At 41.8% G+C, this 22667-nt stretch overlaps 1 protein-coding gene across 1 annotated transcript in view; it reads left to right on the plus strand.

The window, feature by feature from the left end:
* LOC144593848 (protein eyes shut homolog) overlaps positions 1 to 22667 on the plus strand; it is a 348998-nt gene that overhangs the window by 309104 nt on the left and 17227 nt on the right. The window contains exon 17 of the mRNA XM_078399967.1: positions 11432 to 11544. Coding sequence (XP_078256093.1) covers positions 11432 to 11544 — 113 coding nt within the window. The remainder of the gene's footprint in view (positions 1 to 11431; positions 11545 to 22667) is intronic.

Raw genomic sequence — 22667 nt, forward strand, 5'->3', positions numbered from 1 at the left:
GAGTGAGGCCCAGCATAAATTGGAGGAACAGCACCTCCTATTTCGCTTGGGCAGTTTACACCCCAGCGGTTTGAACATTAACTTCTCCCACTTCAAGTAGTCCCTGCTTCCCCTCTCTATCCCCTCCCCTTCCCAGTTCTCCTACTAGTCTTCCTGTCTCTGACTACATCCTATCTTTGCCCCACCCCCTCCCCTGACATCAGTCTGCAGAAAGGTCTCAACCCGAAACGTCACCCATTCCTTCTCTCCTGAGATGCTGCCTGACGCGCTGAGTTACTCCAGCATTTTGTGTCTACCAAATGTTTAAGTGGACTGTTTAGAGTTGTAAACTAAATTAAATAGACTAATATGGTTTCAGTACAAAACGACAATGACAAGCTCATGAGCTAGAACAGATGATAGATTGAGAATAGATATGAAATAATTGCAAATGTCTGAATATGCATATTCTATTTTTCATTTTAATCTTGCTTGTAACGCTTGTTAGGCATTAATCATTTGTTTTATTTTCAAATTGAGTAGACTATGTAATGCACCATTGTTCATTAAATGAGATAAATATAAAGCAGTGAACAAGGTGATGGAAACCTTGGGATTTAGAAAGTGGCAGAGGGCAGTAGGAAGGAGAAACTAAGAAAATGTGCTCTTGGTAATCTCATGGAAGACTATGGATACTGATTTATTAATCAGACAATAACCATAGTAGTGCAGCAGTGCTTTGGCAGGACAGACTAGAAGGCTCGATTAAGGAGGCTGTTTGGGTGGAACTCAGAAATGAGAAAGGTTTAGCAACACTTATAGGGGTGTATTATAGACCGCCAAATAGGGAACAAGAATTGGAAGAGCAAATATGTAAGGAGATAGCAGATATTAGTAGTAAGCACAGAGTGGTGATTGTGGGTGATTTCAATTTTCCGTATATAGACTGGGAATCACATTCTGTTAAAGGGCTGGATGGTTTGGAGTTTGTAAAATGTGTGCAGGATAGTTTTTTGCAGCAATACGTAGAGGTGCCTACCAGAGAAGGGGCAGTGTTGGACCTCCTGTTAGGAAATGAGATGGGTCAGGTGACGGAGGTATGTGTTGAGGAGCACTTTGGGTCTAGTGATCATAATGCCATTAGTTTCAATATCATTATGGAGAAGGTCAAATCTGGACCAAGGGTTGAGATTTTGGATTGGAGAAAGGCTAATTTTGAGGAGATGAGAAAGGATTTAAAAGGAGTGAAATGGAAATTGTTGTTTTATGAAAAGGATATAATAGAGAAATGGAGGATATTTAAAGGTGAAATTTTGAGAGTACAGAGTCTTTATGTCCCTGTTCGGTGGAAAGGAAAGAATAATAATTTGAAAGAGCCGTGGTTTTCCAGGGAAATTGGACACTTGGTTCGGAAAAAGAGGGAGATATACAATAAATATAAGCGGCAGGGAATAAATGAGGTTCTTGAGGAATATAAAGAATGTAAAAGGAATCTTAAAAAGGAAATTAGAAAAGCGAAAAAAAGATATGAGGCTGCTTTGGCAAGTAATGTAAAAGTAAACCCCAAGGGGTTCAACAGATATGTCAATAGCAAAAGGATAGTGAGGGATAAAATTGGTCCATTAGAGAGTCAGAGTGGACAGCTATGTGCTGAGCCGGAAGAAATGGGGGAGATATTAAACAATTTCTTTTCTTCGGTATTTACCGAGGAGAAGGATATTGAATTATGTGAGGTAAGCGAAACAAGTAGAGTAGTGATGGAAATGAGGATGATTAAAGAAGAGGAGGTACGGACACTTTTGAAGAATATAAAAGTGGATAAGTCTCCAGGTCCTGATAGGATATTCCCTAGGACATTGAGGGAAGTTAGTGCAGAAATAGCAGGGGCTATGACGGAAATATTTCAAACGTCATTAGAAACAGGGATGGTGCCGGAAGATTGGCGCATTGCGCATGTTGTGCCTTTGTTTAAAAAAGGTTCTAAAAGTAAACCTAGCAATTATAGACCTATTAGTTTGACGTCTGTGGTGGGAAAATTAATGGAAAAGATACTTAGGGACAATATATATAATTATTTGGATAATCAAGGCCTGATTAGAAACAGTCAACATGGATTTGTGCCTGGAAGGTCATGTTTGACTAATCTTCTTGAATTTTTTGAAGAGGTTACCAGGGAAATTGATAAGGGCAAGGCTGTGGATGTTGTCTATATGGACTTCAGTAAGGCATTTGACAAGGTTCCACATGGAAGGTTGATTAAGAAGGTTAAATCGTTGGGTATTAATAGTGAGGTTGCAAGATGGATTCAACAATGGCTGAATGGGAGATACCAGAGGGTAACGGTTGACAATTGTATGTCAGGTTGGAGGCCAGTGTCTAGTGGAGTGCCCCAAGGATCTGTGTTGGGTCCACTGTTGTTTGTCATTTACATTAATGATCTGGATGATGGTGTGGCAAATTGGATTAGTAAATATGCAGATGATACTAAGATAGGTGGAGTAGTTGATAGTGAGGTAGATTTTCAAAGTCTACAGAGAGACTTGGGCCTTTTGGAAGGGTGGGCTGAAAGATGGCAGATGGAGTTTAATGCTGATAAGTGTGAGGTGCTGCATTTTGGTAGGACAAATCAAAATAGGACGTACAGGGTAAATGGTAGGGAATTGAGGAATGCAGTGGAACAGAGGGATCTGGGAATAACTGTGCATTGTTCCCTGAAGGTGGAATCTCATGTGGATAGGGTGGTGAAGAAGGCGTTTGGTATGCTTGCCTTTATAAATCAGAGCATCGAGTATAGAAGTTGGGATGTAATGTTAAAATTGTACAGGGCATTGGTGAGGCCGAATCTGGAGTATGGTGTGCAGTTCTGGTCGCCAAATTATAGGAAGGATGTCGACAAAATGGAGAGGGTACAGAGGAGATTTACTAGAATGTTGCCTGGGTTTCAGCACTTAGGCTACAGAGAGAGGTTGAACAGGTTGGGTCTTTATTCTTTGGAGCGTAGAAGGTTGAGGGGGGACTTGATAGAGGTTTTTAAAATTATGAGAGGGACGGACAGAGTTGACGTGGGTAGGCTTTTCCCTTTGAGAGTGGGGAAGATTCCAACAAGGGGACATAGCTTCAGAATTGAGGGACAAAGGTTTAGGGGTAACATGAGGGGGAACTTCTTTACTCAGAGGGTTGTGGCTGTATGGAATGGGCTTCCGGTGGAAGTGGTGGAGGCTGGCTCGATTTTATTATTTAAGAGTAAATTGGATAGGTATATGGATAGGAGGGGATTGGAGGGTTATGGTCTGAGTGCAGGTAGATGAGACTAGGTCAGGGAGAATGGTCGGCGTGGACTGGTAGGGCCGGACAGGCCTGTTTCCATGCTGTAGTTGTTATATGTTATATATGTTATAGTAATACGAGAGTTTTTATCTGCATTCTTGAAAATCTAGAAGGTGATGAAGTCTGAGAGCAAATTAAAAAATGCAGATGATGTAAGTTTATAACTTCAAGTCAAAGAAGTAGAATTGAGCCATTCGGCCCATCGAGTCTACGCTGCCATTCAATCATGGCTGATCTATTTCCCCCATTCTCCTGCCTTCTCCCCATGACCTTTGACACCCTTACCAATCAGTATCTGTCAATCTCTGCCCTAAAACTACCTGATGACGGCCTCCAATGCCATCTGTGGCAATGATTTCCACTAATTCAACACCCTCTGACAAAATACATTCCTCCTTGTTTCCTTTCTACGGGTACGTCCTTTTATTCTGATGCTGTGCCCTCTGGTTGTAGACTCTCACGCTAGTGGGGAAAAAAACATATTCCAGGCAACACCTGCATTAGACATCTGGATTATGATAATTCACCTTTACAGAATTCACAAATCACTACCCAGTAAGTTGGTATGAAATAATATACACCCTCATGGCATTTTTGTGGAGAAAAAGTAAATAGCATAAAACTTATTATTTTTTAACTCTCATATTTCGATGTTTGTGTCGATGACACAGTTTCATTTAGCAAAGTTCTGAAATCACCTACTTTCTAGGAATGTAACCCCCTTGTAATATGAAGGACAACTGTATCCATTAAAAAATTCCAATGGGACATTTTGGAAGAGGAACTGGGTAGGTTGTCTCAGTGTCTCAGCCAACAATTAAATTGCAAGTCACAACAATCAAACCACTTGTCCAGTCACTGTGCCATTCCTGTGTAATGGGCATTATAAAGCAAAAATTGACAAATGTGTTTCAAACATTATAATAGCATCTTACTCCAACAGTGTTTCACAGATTGTGAGGCAATTTGGGGAATTTTGGAGTAAGAACAGTGCGGTTCTGAAGATAAGAAGAGCACAGTTTTGGAGATCTGAGCAATATTGTCCTGGCGATGGGACCGGTGTAGTCAAAAACTGACTTCATTGTTATCGGCAAAATTGACCACAGTTCTTTGAGTCTGAGAGAAGGGATCCAGAAGTCTCAACAGTCACAAATGGAAAATGAATGGCCCTTGACATTTGGGGAATGGCTGAAGCTGTTTTTAAAATATGCATATGTTCAGTCCCTTTATTTTATCTGGAGGATTGTATTATACAATCATGTTGCCTTGTGGTTCAGATTAATTTTAACCCAGAATGATCACCTTTGCATTTCAACCATCCACCGACCCAACCTGAGAGTTCCTAGATGCTGCAGGTATGTGGCTGAGCAACTGGGTGGACATGTTGACCAGCTGATATAACATGTAGTCATGGCCATGACTTAGTATGAATGAGGTCTGATATTCATGTTCATGTTTTTATTCAGGAACTGCTGTCATTTAAAGCCAGAGCTTGAAGCGCATAGATCTAATTAGAGTGCTTATTTTATACAGTCACTGAATCTGATCAACTGACAGGACTCATTAGTTCTTTTTTAATAAAGTTGAAACCTGTTATTTGGGCTGCCTTCGTGGAAATGCGAAGATTGCCATTTATCAGGCCATTTCTATAAATAAAACCATCAGTGCTAATTTAGATACATTGGAAATCAATTAGCTTGGGAAAAATGTCCTCTTTAAAGTAATGTCCTTATTATCTATGCCCCTATTAACTAGTGCCAACGATAATGTATTTGCATTGGAAAATTAAGACGTAAAGCAGATGGTAGGCGTCTGAGAGCAGTTGAACAAGTTGTCTGTTTGATTTCTCTCTTGACCAGGCTCCTACCTTTCACCTTTTTTTAACCGTGATCTCTAGTCTGTCTCCCCCTCCAAGTTGTGATCATCAATGCATCATGTCGCCTTTATTCATATATCATCATTTCGCAGATGGCATTCTTTACTACCTTTTTAAAAATTGCTTGGTGCATTAAAAGGAACTAAATAAATGCAAGTATTATCCAAAGGGAGGATAACTGAGACCGTAATGGCATGGCAACAATTATAGTTTTACTTAATAGTTAACTGTAAATTTCCCCGGTGTGGGACGAATAAAGGAATTTATTATAGTAACTCATGTTAACATTAATCCTACTTGCATTTTATAACTATTCAACTAGGAAAGCGAGACCATGCTTGACAAATTTACTGGACTTGTTTGATGAAGTAATTAGTGGCGTGGATGGGAACGAATAGAGAACCAGTGGTAGATTTCGATTTCGATTTCGATTTAGAGATACAGCGCGGAAACAGGCCCTTTCGGCCCACCAAGTCTGCGCCGCCCAGTGATCCCCGCACATTAACACTATCCTACACACACTAGGGACAATTTTTACATTTACCCAGTCAATTAACCTACATACCTGTACGTCTTTGGAGTGTGGGAGGAAACCGAAGATCTCGGAGAAAACCCACGCAGGTCACGGGGAGAACGTACAAACTCCGTACAGACGGCGCCCTTAGTCAGGATCGAACCTGAGTCTCCGGCGCTGCATTTCGCTGTAAGGCAGCAACTCTACCGCTGTGCCACCGTGCTGCCCAGTGGTAGTGGTGTATTTAAACTTCTGGAAAGCTTGAAATAATTCTACCTACAAAATAAATGTGCAAAATTAAAGCAAATGAGTTTGGGTGCAATGTACAGTCGTTGTCAGAGGGCTGATTGGCAGACAGGAAACAGTGTAAGAACAAACAGGTCCTGTTGTGAGTGGTTGAAATGACAGCGAAGTACCACAGGGAACATTTCCTAGACCCAGTGGTTAAGTAAAATAAATGTATAGTCTCCAAGTTTGCAGCTGATACAAAGCTGATACAAAGATAAGTGGCAGTGTTAGCTGTGAGGAGGATGCACAGGGAATTCACTGTCACTTCCACAGGCATAACGAGTTAGGTGATGCAATCAATCGAATGTGGTTAAATGTGAGGTTGTCTACTGTGCTTGTTGAAATAGTTAAGCCAATTATGATCTGAGTATTGTTGTATTGGGAGAGGGAAAAATACACAAAAGTTAGGAGTGTAGTAGAATGCTAACTGTTCCAACAACTGACAAGGATTTCAATGCCATGCAGGACAAAACTTGACTGGAACACCACCTTAAAATTCCTTTCACGACACCGTGCAAAATGCATTGCGATTACTAAACAAACCTATTTCTAACAGCACTTCACAAGCAGAAGCCCTCTGCCATTACCAAGGGCAAGCATAACAGGCGCATGGGAATACTGTCATCTTTTCTCCAAGTCTTACATTGGGGACTCCCTCCCCAACAGTATCGTGAGAACATCTTCACCATAGGGATGGCAGCAATTCAAGAAGACATGTCCTGACCACCTTCCCAAGGGCAGTTTCACATGGGGAATGCATACTGGCCTGTCTAAGGAAACCAGTGACATGAAAATGGGTTTTAAAGTGGGTGTAGTTGACTGTGGGGTCAGTCGTATCAGAGACTATGGTGAATAGAGATATCAGAAGAAGATTGCACCTAACATTCCCACAAACGCTGAATGTTGATGCTGATTAGTAAGTTTAACATTCGGGGGTGTTGTTTCTATATCTTGAATGGATTCAATTTCCTTCATTGTTTTGGGAGCACATCCTAAGCTCGCTTCTGTGAGCCTGGAGCTTCAGCAGATACAATATCAAAACACTAATGCACGACCAAAAATATTGATAACTAGAATGAAACTTAGTAAACCTGACTGCTCAAGTTTAGTTTAAAGTTACAACATGGAAACAGGCCCTTTGTCCCACTGAGTCCACACCTATGTATTTACAGTCCAACAAGTTTCCCTTCAATGTTATAAACAGCAGAGGATAAGCTGCAATCATGATTTTACTCTGATTTGCACACAATTGGGATGCAACACTTTTGGAAAATATGTCACGTCACCCAGTTTCTACATCGGCAATTATGCTTCTGATTCAAAATCCAACGTAGCCCCATGGTTTGACACAAGCATTGATATACATTTGTGAATTCAAGCAATGATCATTGTGCCAGATTGTGAATAACAATTATCAATTACACAAAATGTCTTCCTGATTCCTTTCCATGAACAGAAAGTCACATCGCATCATCTTTTGCCCAATATTCTCCTTCAAATTGCTAAACCTTTCTTCAACGGGCATGCATTTTCGCGATAGAGAAGAGCCGTACTTTGAACGGAGAATATCCATAATGGATATGTATTCCATTTTCAGCCTGCAAATCCATCACTTTAATGGACGTATCTTTTTTCAAATGGATTTAGTTATCTTTAAAGTCACAGCAATTTTGTGAGGCTTTGCATCCCGTGTGCTCGTTATTGAAAGATAGGGCCTGACTTTGTGCCTCTAATTGCTTCTCAGTTAAATGTTTCAGAGGGAAACAGAGATGATCCCAGGTGCTTCTTCATAGAGAAGGCAAGGAAATAAGTGTGTGCAATGCTTTCCCCACACCCTTTATTGAAATCAAACAAAGCAGAACCTCTTAATTTTAATTTCCATTCAGAGGGCTGATTGGCAGACAGGAAACAGTGTAAGAACAAACAGGTCCTGTTTTGAGTGGTTGAGATGATAGTGAATTACCACAGGGAACATTTCCTGGACCCAGTGGATAAGGAAAATAAATGTATAATCTCCAAGTTTGCAGCTGATACAAAGCTGATACGAAGATGAGTGGCAGTTTTAGCTGTGAGGAGGACAAATTGACAGCAAGGAGAATATGTTTAAAAGTGAAGGGGTTAACAATAACCCCAACAACTTGTGCTTATTTCAATATGTGAGAGAGACAAATTTCTGAAGTACTGTCTTTGAAACTGTGGAGAGATTAGACAACATTTCTACGAAAAATTACTTCTATTCCACTAACCAGTGCATTTAAGTGGTATAATAGTAGATAGCTTTTCCTTGATTTTTATTTCCATTTTCATTCCATTTTATATTTAAAATAGAAACCTGATGCAATTTTCTAATTCTGAAAATAAGGTCATGATCATATCATATCATATATATACAGCCGGAAACAGGCCTTTTCGGCCCACCAAGTCCGTGCCGCCCAGCGATCCCCGCACACCAACACTATCCTACACCCACTAGGGACAATTTTTACCTTTACCCAGCCAATTAACCTACATACCTGTACGTCTTTGGAGTGTGGGAGGAAACCGAAGATCTCGGAGAAAACCCACGCAGGTCACGGGGAGAACGTACAAACTCCTTACAGTGCAGCACCCGTAGTCAGGATCGAACCTGAGTCTCCGGCGCTGCATTCGCTGTAAAGCAGCAACTCTACCGCTGCGCTACCGTGCCGCAAACATGCATTTAAATACAACTGTTGAGTCCTTCATCTGTAGGTAACCTGACTTAAATTTATTGAACATGACTGAAACAAATACAGTGCATCATTTAATAGTTTCATGGTGTACACTGATCAGTTTCTTTGTCAATTAAATGTTTTGACATATTTTAATATATACCCACTACTATTGGTGTGCCCAAGGAAACCATCTTCCCAAAGCAGCATAGGTTCGTGGAAGCTCAGTTTCAATCTGTTTAGAAGCAGAAAACTGATTCAGGCAAATTGCTTCTTGACCTAAGATAGATGATGTCAGAAAAAAACAGATCTAAGTTGCTTTAATCACAGTTAACATTTCCCAAGCTGATGCATTGGCTCATTTGATTCCACTCTGATGATTTGGATACTGACAGCAGAAACGTGAATGATGCAAGTCTGTTGTGGTCCTAGCGACACTCTCGATAAATCGATGTGATCAGCCAAGATGTCCTGCCGATGTTAATTTCAACTTCATTTCTCACAAGAGTACTCCAAACCTGCGAGTTGTAATGGTTGGAGTTACTGATCAAGGATGTAGAGGCTAGTGCATGAATCACAAAGTGTTGGCAGGCAGGTCCAACAGGTAGTTAAGAAGGCAAATGGCATGTTGGCCTTCACTGCCAAGAGGTTGGCGTTTCAGGAATAGGGAGGTTTTGTTGGAGTTGTACATTGTGTTGGTGAGGTCTGGTCTGGAATGCTGTATACAGGTTTGATCCCCTTAGCTAAAAATGGAGGTGGGTGCATTGGAGGCAGACCACAGAAGATTCTCCAGGCTAATTTCTTGGGATGAAAAGGTCGTCCTATCAAGAGTAGCTAGACAGTTTGGATCTGCGTTTCTTGGAATTTAAAAGAACGAGGGATAGCCTTATTCAAACATGTAAGACCCTAAGATATGGAGATTTTTGCACTCATGAGAGAATCACAAACAAGTAGACATAGCTAAAAATACGTTGCTAGTCATTTAAAACTGTGGTAGTTAGAAATTTCTTCTCTCAGAGGGGGGTGAATCTCTGAGGTTGTTGGAGGCCCGATCATGTTATATTTATTGAAGGGATCAATAAATATTTGAAGGAATTAAGGGTTTTGGGAACTTGCAGAGAAGAGGAGTTGAGGCCAGCAGAGATTGAGTACACTCTTATTTATTGTAAATCTCCTTTGCCCCCTTTCTATAACATGGATTCTGTAATTCAAAACAACCTCGTCCTGGACACCCTTTCCGCATTACTCGAATGCTCCTTGTAAATCTCCTCTGCCCCCTTTCTATCTCATCTACTCTGTAATGTGATCAGGATTGTCATCTAACTAGTGCTAGATTTATTTATTTATTTTATAGCATCGATATGGAAGTGGCAATTCTTAATCTCGTTGTACTTGTACAATGACAATAAAGATATTGTATTGTAAATACCACGATCATGTCATATTCTGTGTTTCATGCAGTGCAGGCAAATCTAATGCACACCTTCATACCACCTTGTCTACCTGATGTACGAACAACGTGATCATGCTAGAATGGTATATATCACAATCCTATATTATATATGTCATGTCACCCAGTGGTATTTTTACTTCTGGAAAGCTTGGGAAATGATTCCACCAGGGGTGCAGTGCTTGCCTTAGCTCACCGGAGCGCCATCCTGGCACCTCTGTAAAAGAAAGCCGAAATAAACAGCGGGGAATTTTAACCAGCAGGGAATTTAACAGCAGCCGCTCCAGCACCAATGACAGCTCTGGCACCTAGACAATGATAAGTCAAGTACCCAGTGGATAGGTAAAATAAATGTAACATTTTCAAGTTTGCAGCTGATATAAATGGAATACCATGCACCCCGCATGGGGGAGGGATGCACTTTGATCCTGTTTTGATTTTCATGAAGGGCATTCAATCTGCATTTACAGAATGATATCTCGATACAATGTTAAATTTTGAGGGCAAGCCAGGTTTGCATAATGTTCTTCCTGCAGATGCAAGTCTTGCCGCTTACATGGTATTGTATAGCATGGTGCAAACCGTCACCACTCTGCAGAACCTGGAGGAAAATCTTCAAAGAGTTACTGCCTCAGAAGGCTTAGGAAGTCCAGCATGTCACAAACAACTCTCTCTCAAATTGCTACAGATACACCATATCCCTCTATTAACTATCTATGAAGAGGAGGGCAATGTTGGGTGGGAAAGGGGTATATCTTCATATACCATATAGGCAGTTCCTCTCGTCTCGGGTGTATTTCCAACTCTGATCTGTCTGACTGGTCCATACTTACCAAAGACATCGTACATTTCTTCAGCTGTTATTTTGTATGGCAAGAATAGAATGGATATTGTAAATAGTGCTTGAGATCAGAATGGAATGGGTGAGCCAAAGGCCCTCTTTCCGTGCTACATGACTTTGTGGCTCTAAGGCCATATCATTGAGCAATTCATAAACTGAAACTGACACCTCACCTGTCCCAAGCTTTGTGGAAATGGAAAAAAAAATGTGATAGGTTGGAACAGGCTTCCCAGTGCCCAGTCACATTTTCAAGTATTTTCAAGTTGCTTGATCTTGCATGTTAAAATTCATTCCAAACATCTGTAATTGGCTGTGCAAATGCTCATTCAATCAACAACCCTTTCTCCTGTAAGATCTACTGTTTCACAGGGAATTAAGAGATTTATAAAATGTCCACAGAAATTAGGTGGATCTGTGCAGTAAATGTGAGACAACATATTTTGAGCTGCCGATCCTTGTTTTGCAGATTGCAGAGCCATTCAACAATTTTACTGGCTGCCTGGAACTAACGGAAATCAATGGGTTGGGCCCTTTCATCCTATTAAAGGCTGTCAACAGACACAATATTGACCGCTGCAGGTAGGGAAAAGATAACTTTGGATTTTGAAGTCGCAATATTTAATGCAAATCTACCTTTTTTGTGTTCTGCTTAAGAAGAAAGACCTTGTTTGCAGTTATTGTTCAGACTTGCACGTAGAATTACATTTGAGCCTATAACACCCAGAGTAGGTGAGTCGAGGACCAGAGGACATAGGTTTAAGGTGAAGGGGAAAAGTTTAACAGGAACCTGAGGGGTAGTTTCTTCAAACAAAGGGTGTATGGAACAAGCTGTCAGATGAGGTAGTTGAGGCAGGGACTATCCCAATGTTTATGAAACAGTTAGATAGGTACATGGATAGGATAGGTTTGGAGGGATATGGACCAAACGCAGGCAGGTAGGACTAGTATGGCTGGGACTTATTGGCCGGTGGGGGCAGGTTGGGCCGAAGGGCCTGTTTCCATGCTGTATCACTCTATGACTCTAAAACACAAAAATAGCAAATTTAGCACCATGAACCAACACTGAAAGAATCTGAAAGAAATTGAGGGAACTGTAGTGAGAATAAAGTGAAATTAGTGGGAGATTAGTGCAAATGATTGGTGTGTACCATGTGACTCTGTGCCTCCTCGTGTCATCAAGTCAGGTCTGTATAACAAGAAGTAGAAGCAGACAGACCATTCAACCTCTTGGGTCTGCTTTATTGCTCAATAAATTCAGAGGTGATCAGGCCTTTCCTGATATGTATATCATTTAAATTCTGGTCCTGCCTAATTATGAACGTTCTTTCAAGCTTGTAAAATGTTTTGTTTTAATCTTCCTGTATATTCCTAAACGATGTGCGTTTAAAGTGCCCATTACACGAAGTGTTGATTGTGCCTCTAGCAAAGTTTATTGTAGAATTGAAGAGTTGGCAAAGTTGCATAGCCAAACACTTTGGCATATCTGAAATATTCTTCATGATTGATTGTGCGCTCTTTAAATATTGATTGTGCGCTCTTTCCAGAGAAGATGGGAATTGCTATTGCAAATGGCACTGCTGTAAAAGTAAAAAATGCATCCCTGCATGGAAGTTCCTTTTGTATGAAGATTCATTTAAACATCATGCTTTCTTAAGAAGGATCCAAAGAAAATTAAAATTGGAGATAATTTGGTGGAACCCCTGGTGCAAAATGAGAGTTTGCACTGCATTTGGTATGGCATTTAGAAACAGGCTTGCCCAGGGAGAATAACCGTGCAATCTATTCAGATCAAATGTTGAACAGACCAATTTCCCTTTGGCAGTTTTGCCAGTTAATTTGCCACTGAGTTAATGAAAAAGAAGAACAAGTTGCTGATCTCGCGGCCTGCCGTTTTGCTCCAGATCTTGTCTGAAAACTGCCTCCTTCCCCCTCTGGCTTCTATGGCTTGAAGGAAAGAGCGACGTTTGCAGATTTAGAAGCAGTCTCACTCCCCTGCAATCATCAGCAAGTAAAATAAAGCCACAGTAAAGCATATTTAAATGTTAATTTTATTTACTTACTCATCCTGGATGTGGGTGTCATTGGCAAGGACAGCATTTCCTCTCCATGCTTTGGTTTCCGTTAAGAAGCTGGTGGCTCCCTCTATTTATTTCTGTCTTTGCCCATGATGTTTCTTTCAGAAATGTTAGCTAAGAATTGCCGTCTTGGCCGTCCTGATAAAGGAAAGACTTCTAGGGGTGGATGCAAGGAACTGCAGACAAAATGTGTAGGAAGGAACTATGGATGCTGGTTTAAACCGAAGATAGACACAAAAAGCTGGAGTAACTCAGTGGGTCAGACAGCATCTCTGGGGAAAAGAAATAGGTGACGTTTCGAGTCGAGACCCTTTTTCAGACTGAGGACTGAGACCCTCAGTCTGAAGAAAGGTCTCGAACGGAAATGTTACCTATTCCTTTTCTCCAGAGATGCTGCCTGTCCCACTGAGTTACTCCAGCTTTTTGTGTCTATTAAAGAACTGCAGATGCTGGCTTACAAAAAAGAAAAAAGTGCTGGAGTAACTGCAGTTCAGGCAGCATCTCTGATTAAGATGGATAGGTGACATTTCGGGTCATGACCATTTTCAGACTGATTGTGGGGGGGGGGAGGGGGGCAGTGGTGGGGGGGGGAGAAAGCTGGAAGAGAGGAGTAGCAGAGCAGTGCAGCTGCAGGAGATGTTTCTCTGCAATGTCAGAGATTGAGGGGAGACTTGACAGAAGTATATAAAATTATTGAGAGGCATAGATAGGGTAGACAGTCAGAACCTTTTTCTCAGGATGAAAATGTCCAACACAGGAGCTAATCGCTATAACGTGAGAGGCAGAAGGTTTAATGGCGATAAATGGGGCATTTATTTTAATGCAGAGTTCGATAGGGGCTGGAGCAGGTTTGGATAGGCACATGGAAGTGTAGGGAATAGAGGGATGTGGATCATGTACAGGCAGATGAGATCAGCTCAGCCAGGCATCATGTTTGGCACAAACATTGTGGTGCAAATGAGCCCGTTCCTGTGCTGTCCTGTTCTATGTTCTATGTCCTTATAACTCTACTCTCAACAACACCCAGCAGTCTTGCCAGATGAGACAGAGATTTACACGCACCTCCTATAACCTCTTTTACTGCAGCCGGTGTTCCCGATGTGGGCTCCTGTACTTCAGTGAGAACAAACGTAGACTCAGTGACCGCTTTGCTGAACACTTGTGCTCAGTGTGCCAAGGCCATTTGGAACACCTGGTTGCTCACCATTTTAACTCCCCTACCCATTCCCCTCCATTGCCTGATTGAGACCACACTCAAAATGGAGAAACAACACCTTATATTCCGCTTGGTGGCTTGCAACTCACCCGTATAAACATTGAATTCTCCAATTCTAGGTAATGTCTGCAAACACCCGGCCCCCTCTCCTTTCTCCTCTTGCCCAACACTCTCCACCGTTACTCTCCCCCCCCCCCCCCCCCGACCCCCCCTTCCACCTGAAGCCTGGCCAATCTTGCACCAGTCGTCCCCCCTCACCACTTTAAAGTCCATTAACCAGCTTTGCAGTTCGCATCTATGTATCCCTCATGGGCACACCCCTGCTTCTATATCTAACCTTTGTCTAACAACGAGGCCATCCGAAAACCCCCATGCCTGAGGTCATCTGTTTCCGACCATGATTTATCTTACCTTTCTTTGCTGCCAGTCTTTTCCCTATTACAATCAGTCTGAAGAAGGGTCCTGACTGAAATCGTCACCAATCTATGTTTGCCAAAGATGCTGCCTGACACATTAGGTTATTCCTGTATTTTGTGTCTATCTCAGGGGCAGGACAAAGCCTGGCAAATAATAGGTTGACACAGGTGAGGGGGGCTTTCGACAGGCAGATGGTGGTCAAAGGCCAGAGATGAAAAACAGAAGGTGTGAGATAAAATTATTAGTGTTTAGAAGCTAGAGGATAGAATGTAGAAGTGCACTGGGGTACTCTTGTGATATGGGAGGCATGGATGAGGCTTTGGGCAGCAGGTCAGCTGCTGTCAGGTAGAATTGTGATGATGTTATGGAGGTGATAATTAATAAACAGCATTATTTAAGACAGTGATCTCACCTCAGAAGAAGGGTGTCCCTGAAGAAGGGTCTTGTCCCGAAACATCACCCATTCCTTCTCTCCAGAGATGTGCCTGTCCCACTGGGTTACTCCAGCATTTCGTGTCTACCTTCGATCTCACCTCGGGGTCAAATGTGGTACCAAGGATTTGATTGACAAATTCATTTTTAAGTAGTTGCCAAAGAGTGGGGTGTCTGGTGATGGAAGTTGTTACAGGAACCAAATCTGTCCATCGTTCCAATTGGAGAAAGTATCTATTCAAGCAATACTGACTGTTAGACAATTGGAGGGTGATACGACAGGTGGAATGATGGCAGGATGCCTGTTAAATCAATGGATTAATAACCTAGAGGCCTCGATTGACAATCCAGTGATCTGAAATCAAATCCTTCTATGGAAGTTGTTGAATTTAAACTCGGATTAGCAGTTTGGAATTAAAATAAAACTGGGCAGTGGTAATGATGAACAAAAACCCATCTGGTTTGCTAATGTTCATTAGGAAAATAAATTTGCCACCTTTATCCACCATGGGGCCTTTGTGACTATAGGTTCACCACCGTGAAATGGTTTATGAAGCCATTTGGTTCCAGGGCAGGTAGTGATCAGCAATAAACAGTGGTCTATTGAGGTATTAATGAACACAATATGTGAAAAGTGACGATGTGCTTTTAGATGATGCTACCAGGGAAAGAATTTGACCGGATGTGGCAAAAATATGTATAAACCTAATGAGAATTAATTGCTTGCATGATGCAAACAAAGATTGCTGAGGCCATCTGGTCAAATGTTTGTAGCCTTTGGTATGAGTTGTTGTATTAGGAATTAGTTGTTATGAGCAATTAAAAACAGACTTGACTTGAATTCTAAACACTTTTTTCACTGACATCCCAAAATGAATATACATTTCTTCCGACTTCAAAATGCTTCACATGTGCTTTGCTTGTCTCCATCTGGCAGTCCAGAATTTTATGCCGTAATTATAAAAAAGAAAGGTGACACAGGAACTGCAGATGCTGCAAACTTGAATAAAACACGAAGTGTTGGAGTAACTCAATGGGTCAGGCGGCATTTCTGGAGGACACAAAGCACTGGAGTAACTTACCAGGTCAGGCAGCATCTCCTCAGAACATGGATTGGTAATGTTTCAGATCGAGACCCTTCTTCAGATTGGTGTCTGAAAAAAGGGTCTCAACATGAAACGTCACCTATCCATGTTTTCCAGAGATGTTGTCTGCGTTGCTGAGCCCCTCCAGCACTTTGTTTCCTTTCGTGTATTAACCAGCACGTGTGGTTCCTTGTTTTTACATCTCTGGAGGACATGGATAGTGCTGTTCTGATATGTGCTATCAGAACAGCGCCTCAGGTGATAGACCCAAAATGAGATGTATTAATTCTGTAAGCTCTCCTCTGAAATGAGATCCCATATCTCATAAAAGCATAAAGTGGTGCAAACACTCAGCAGGTCAGACATCATCTGTGAAGATATAAACAGATATTGCATTTAACATAAGAAATGGTAGCTCTGCTTTTTCCACAAATCTCCCTGACCTGTGTATTTTGACTCTTTCCTGTTTTTATTTGAGATTTCCAGCATCTAGGTCTTTGCCTTTATAGTCCTGCTTTAGAAGTTGGACATTGCTGCAGGCAATGACAAGAAATTAATGTTATGAGAACACAGAGCAGCATTGGAATATGCAAGGTTAAGTTATGAGTTAGGCTTTAGACTTTAAGCTGGGCCTGCATTTTCTTCACCATGGTCAAAGAGTTATACAGCATAGAGTTATGCAGCAATGGCCCATTGGCCCAACTTGTCTATGCTGACAGTGGTCTATCCAAGTCAGTCCCATTTGCCTGCATTTGGCCATATCCCCTTAACCTTTGCTATCCATGTACCTGTCCCAGTGTCTTTTAAGCATTTTAATTGTACCCACCTCTATAAACTCCACAGCTACCTCTGGCAGCCATCTATTTATGTGCCACCCTGTGTGAAATGTTGCCTCTTTGGTTCCTTTTAAATCTTTTTCCATCTCATCTTAAACCAATGCCCTCCAGTTTTAGATTTCCCTATACCCAGGAAAAGTTGTGACTATCCACCTTTTATAAATGTCCCTCATGGTTTTATATACCCTTTTTGTGATCTCTATAAGGTCAACCCTCAGCTTCTTATGCTCCAGGGAAAAATGGCCCTGCCTATCCAGCCTCTCCTTATAACTCAAACCTTCCAGACCCGGTAACTGTAACATGTACTATACACAGTGCTCCAAATGCAGCCTTACCAATGTCTTGTACAAGTCTCCTTAACTCAAGTCCTCCAATCCTGGTAACATTCCAGTGGATCTTTTCTCCATTTCCAGCTGGAATATGAAAGATTGAAGTATGGTCCAAATGAGATCCTAAGTATAACTAAAGGAGTTGATAGTGTAGATAGAAATTATGTTTACTGGTGGAGGAAAGGAGGGAGTGGGTGGGACTCAATGTTATGCTTAAATTTAGAACTGAGGCCCAATGTCAGCAGCAGCTTCACCTAAAGGGGGGTGAAAATCTGAGCCACTTTTTCACAAAAACCCATTGAAGGTTCAAGTCAGTTTAGACAGACATTCGTGTTAGGTAAAAATGCTTAAGTTATGAAAAGTATGGCCCTAATTGAGAATGATCTAAGTGAATAACAGATCTGGCTTAAAAGGCTAGATGGCTCTCTGTTTCCAAGTTCCTTGGAGTAAAAAATACCAAATGCAGCCAACTGTTAAAAGCAATGGTCTTAAGAAGTTAACTTGCATGCCAATTAGCAATAGAAGTAGACTCCTCAAGCCTGCTCAGCTTATATAATAAGATCATAGCTGATGTGTTTGTAACCTCATTCCTCCTACTCTGGTTACATTTCACCCCCTTGTTTATCAAGAATCTGTTTACCTATGCCTTAAAGTATTCAGATCCCCTGCTTCATTTGATCTCATAAGAAGTGAGGGAATTAGTTCTATGTCATTTTCATCTTGAATGTCAAACTCTTATTTTTAAACATTGATACCCCATTTTGGATTCTCCCATAAGCAGAAACATTCTCTCAAATTCACCATGGAAAGGCCTCTCTGGATCTTTTCCTCGTCATAGAAACATAGAAAATAGGTGCAGGAGTAGGCCATTCGGCCCTTCGAGCCTGCACCGCCATTCAATATGATCATGGCTGATCATCCAGCTCAGTAGCCTGTACCTGCCTTCTCTCCATACCCCCTGATCCCTTTAGCAAAAAGGGCCACATCTAACTCCCTCTTAAATATAGCCAATGAACTGGCCTCAACTACCTTCTGTGGCAGAGAATTCCACAGACTCACCACTCTCTGTGTGAAGAAATGTTTTCTCATCTCGGTCCTAAAAGACTTCCCCCTTATCCTTAAGCTGTGACCCCTGGTTCTGGACTCCCCCAACATCGGGAACAATCTTCCCGCATCTAGCCTCTCCAACCCCTTAAGAATTTTATATTTTTCTATAAGATCCCCCATCAGTCTTCTAAATTCCAGCGAGTACAAGCCCAGTCTATCCAGTCTTTCCTCATATGAAAGTCCCGCCATCCCAGGGATCAATCTGGTGAACCTTCTCTGTACTCCCTCTAAGGCAAGAACGTCTTTCCTCAGGTTAGGAGACCAAAACTGCACACAATACTCCAGGTGTGGTCTCACCAAGGCACTGTACAACTGCAGCAGAACCTCCCTGCTCCTAAACTCAAATCCTCTTGCTATGAATGCCAACATACCATTCGCTTTCTTCACTGCCTGCTGCACCTGCACGCTTGCTTTCAATGACTGGTGCACCATGACACCCAGGTCACGTTGCATCTCCCCTTCTCCCAATCGGTCACCATTCAGGTAATACTCTGCTTTCCTGTTCTTGCCGCCAAAGTGGATAACCTCACATTTATCCACATTATATTGCATCTGCCATGCATTTGCCCACTCGCCTAATCTATCCAAGTCACTCTGCAGCCTCCTAGCATCCTCCTCGCAGCTAACACTGCCACCCAGCTTCGTGTCATCCGCAAACTTAGAGATGTTGCATTCAATTCCCTCGTCCAAATCATTAATATACACTGTAAATAACTGGGGTCCCAGCACTGAGCCTTGCGGTACCCCACTAGTCACTGCCTGCCATTCCGAAAAGGACCCGTTTATTCCTACTCTTTGCTTCCTGTCCGCCAACCAATTTTCTATCCACCTCAACACTGAACCCTCAATACCGTGTGCTTTAAATTTGTACACCAATCTCCTATGTGGGACCTTGTCGAAGGCCTTCTGAAAGTCCAGATATAATACATCGACTGGTTCTCCCTTATCCACTCTACTAGTTACATCCTCGAAAAATTCTATAAGATTCGTCAGACATGATTTGCCTTTGGTAAATCCATGCTGACTTTGTCCGATGATTTCACCACTTTCCAAATGTGATGCTATCACATCTTTAATAACTGACTCTAGCATTTCCCCCACTAGGCTAACTGGTCTATAATTCCCCGTTTTCTCTCTCCCTCCCTTTTTAAAAAGTGGGGTTACATTAGCTACCCTCCAGTCCTCAGGAACTACTCCAGAATCTAAAGAGTTTTGAAAAATTATCACTAATGCATCCACTATTTCTGAGGCTACTTCCTTAAGCACTCTGGGATGCAGCCTATCTGGCCCTAGGGATTTATCTGCCTTTAATCCATTTAATTTACCTAACACCACTTCCCGACTAACCTGGATTTCCCTCAGTTCCTCCATCTCATTAGACCCCCGGTCCCCCGCTATTTCCGGCAGACGGTTTATGTCTTCCTTAGTGAAGACAGAACCAAGTGTAGCAGGTCCAATCTTTCTGACACGTGACAATCTGCCCATTCCAATAAACTTCCTCTGAACTGTTTCTATTACATTTACATCTTTTCTTAAGCATAACAGTCATTGATGTTCATAGCAATGTAAATAATTAAATTACAGGAATTGAAAATGCATCATGTAAAAACAGTTTTATGCTTTTATTGATCCAAATGATTTCACAATTAAGATGAAACAGGATTTAAAAATGTACTACAGCCAATATTATCTACCAGTGTTTGTGGAGCATTTTGCTGGTTGGATGTCAATGCAACTCCATGTCCACTTTCTCTGAAATATGTCAGCAAAGATTCCTGGCACTCCTATAACTTCATGCAGCATCTCTTTGATAATGTTTTATACCTCTATCTGGTCTCCCCACAACCTCCAGCATGCCAGAGAAAATTATCCGAGGTATAGATAGGGTAGACGGTAGGAACCTTTTACCCAGGATGGATAAAAATCATATACTGGAGGGCATGGTTATAAAGTACGAATGGCAAAGTTTGAAAAAAATGGGAAGTAAGTTTTTTACATGGAAGGTGATGAGTGCCTCGAACATGCTGCCAGGTATGGTGGTGGAGGCAAATAAGATAGTGACATTTCAGAGACTTCTGGATAGGCACATTGATATGCAGGGCATGGAGCGATATGAATTATATGCAGGCATACAAGATTTGGTCACTGTATCATGTTCCTCACAAACATTGTGAGCTGAAAGGCCTGTTCCTTTGTTGCTGTGTTCTATGTTCTATCTCATTGCTCCCACCTTCTGCATCATTTCTCTATTGTTCCTCAGATCAGGGACAATGCCCTCATCTGTCTCCTCTTCCCCTGTACTGCTGCATTTGTCACATCTGCAGCCAAAACTTCATTTTGTACATCACCCCTTGAACACCTCTGAGGTAGCCAAGCTGTCACACTGGTAAACTTCATGCTGTGCAACATGAAATGTCGACAAGTGCCAGATCCCATGCACAATAAAAGCAAAAACCTACTCTGTCTTTACAATGCCATTGATGTGGCAAAATTAGCAAAGTACGGTTAAGCTGGGAATTGACAGCCAGTGAGTCTTCTGTCAACACAGGAAATTATGGAAAATATTCTAAGGGACAAGATTAATGTTCAGTTAGAAAGACAGTAACTGATTAGAAGAAGCATTAGAGTCAGCATGGTTTTGTGTAGGGAAATTCCTGTTTCACCAATCTGAAATCTTTGAGGATGTCACAGAAAACTGATGAAGGAAGGGCAGTCAATATGGTTCACATGCTGACAGGGCATACTTCTGTTCGATTGGTTGGATGCTTTATGATCAGGATGCAAAGCCAGCTTGATCCAACCCATTGCAGCAGTGGCCAAAGTACTTTCAAAAAGTACTTTGTCAGCGATAAGACTTTAGAGATACAGTGCAGAAACAGGCCCTGCAGCCCACCTAGTACACTCCAGCCAGCGATCAATAGACAATAGGTGCAGGAGTAGGCCATTCAGCCCTTTGAGCCAGCACCACCATTCAATGTGATCATGGCTGATAATTCTCAATCAGTACCCCGTTCCTGCCTTCTCCCCATACTATGCTAGCACTATCCTACATTCTAGGAACAATTTACAATTTTACCGAAGCCATTTAAGCTACAAACCTATACATGTTTGGCGTATGGGAGGAAACCAGAGCACCCAAAGAAAACCCATGGGGTCACAGGGAGAATGTACAAACTCCATGCAGGCAGCACCTGTAATCAGAATCGAACCCGATCCCTCGTGCAGTAAGGCAGCAACTATACCTCTGCACTATTGTGCTGCCCATGAGGCTCCCTGTGATCAAGACATGGAAGTCATTCCTATTTCAGGGGGATAGCCTTGTAGGGTTAACATTTTTTGCCAACAACATGTGGTTTATTTTGGGAAGGAAATGGACTTTATTAAAGCAGCAGACCTTTGTTACATTTAATGTTTTTACAGTGCTGCAGTGCCCCCTGCAGCAGCTTTTATTGTTTATTAAAGAATGAAAAGACAAGAGTACATGGTGTACCCTGCTGTTATTTACAGGGTGATGTTTTCCACACTGCAATAATCTGTGGCTGTAACCTGTTATCAATCTGGATTGATGTCAAGTCAAGTCAATTTATTTGTATAGCACATTTAAAAACAACCCATGTTGACCAAAGTGCTGCACATCTGACTAGGAAAAAAAATGTGGTATCAGTGACACTCTGTTGCTTTATAAATTCTGTGTACATTTACCACCTGCCAAATTCATTTACAACAGGCAATGACTGCAGCATCTCAAGTGATCCTCTCGGGTGACTTGCATACATTTTTCGCTTTGAGAAAATAATGTGGTGTTTGTTCAGTTTGAGCACTGAGAGCCAGTAAACTAATTCACTTCATAAAAATAACAGGGAGGCTTTTAGCTAACAGTAAATGGGCAAATCAGACACTCAAAATAATTGCTGCGCTTTTAAAATGTATTCATATTTGACAAAAAAGGGAATTTGTACAGCGAGTCTTTAGTATTACACTGACAGGTGAACATTTACCAAGCACATAGTGTGGCCCCTCACGTGAACTTCAAAGATTCTGTTTTGAGGGAAAGGAATGTTCTGCCCAGTGTCATGGCCAATTGCAGAAGCCTGAAAACCAATTATCTGTTCATTACCGCTCTTTGCGCTTGAGATACCCAAATCCGTGATCTCAAAGGACAAAGGCAGCAGGTGTAATGGAGCACCACCACCTTCAGATCCCTC

The sequence above is a fragment of the Rhinoraja longicauda genome, chromosome 5 (genome assembly GCF_053455715.1).
Source record: "Rhinoraja longicauda isolate Sanriku21f chromosome 5, sRhiLon1.1, whole genome shotgun sequence".
NCBI classification, from domain to species: Eukaryota; Metazoa; Chordata; class Chondrichthyes; order Rajiformes; family Arhynchobatidae; genus Rhinoraja; species Rhinoraja longicauda.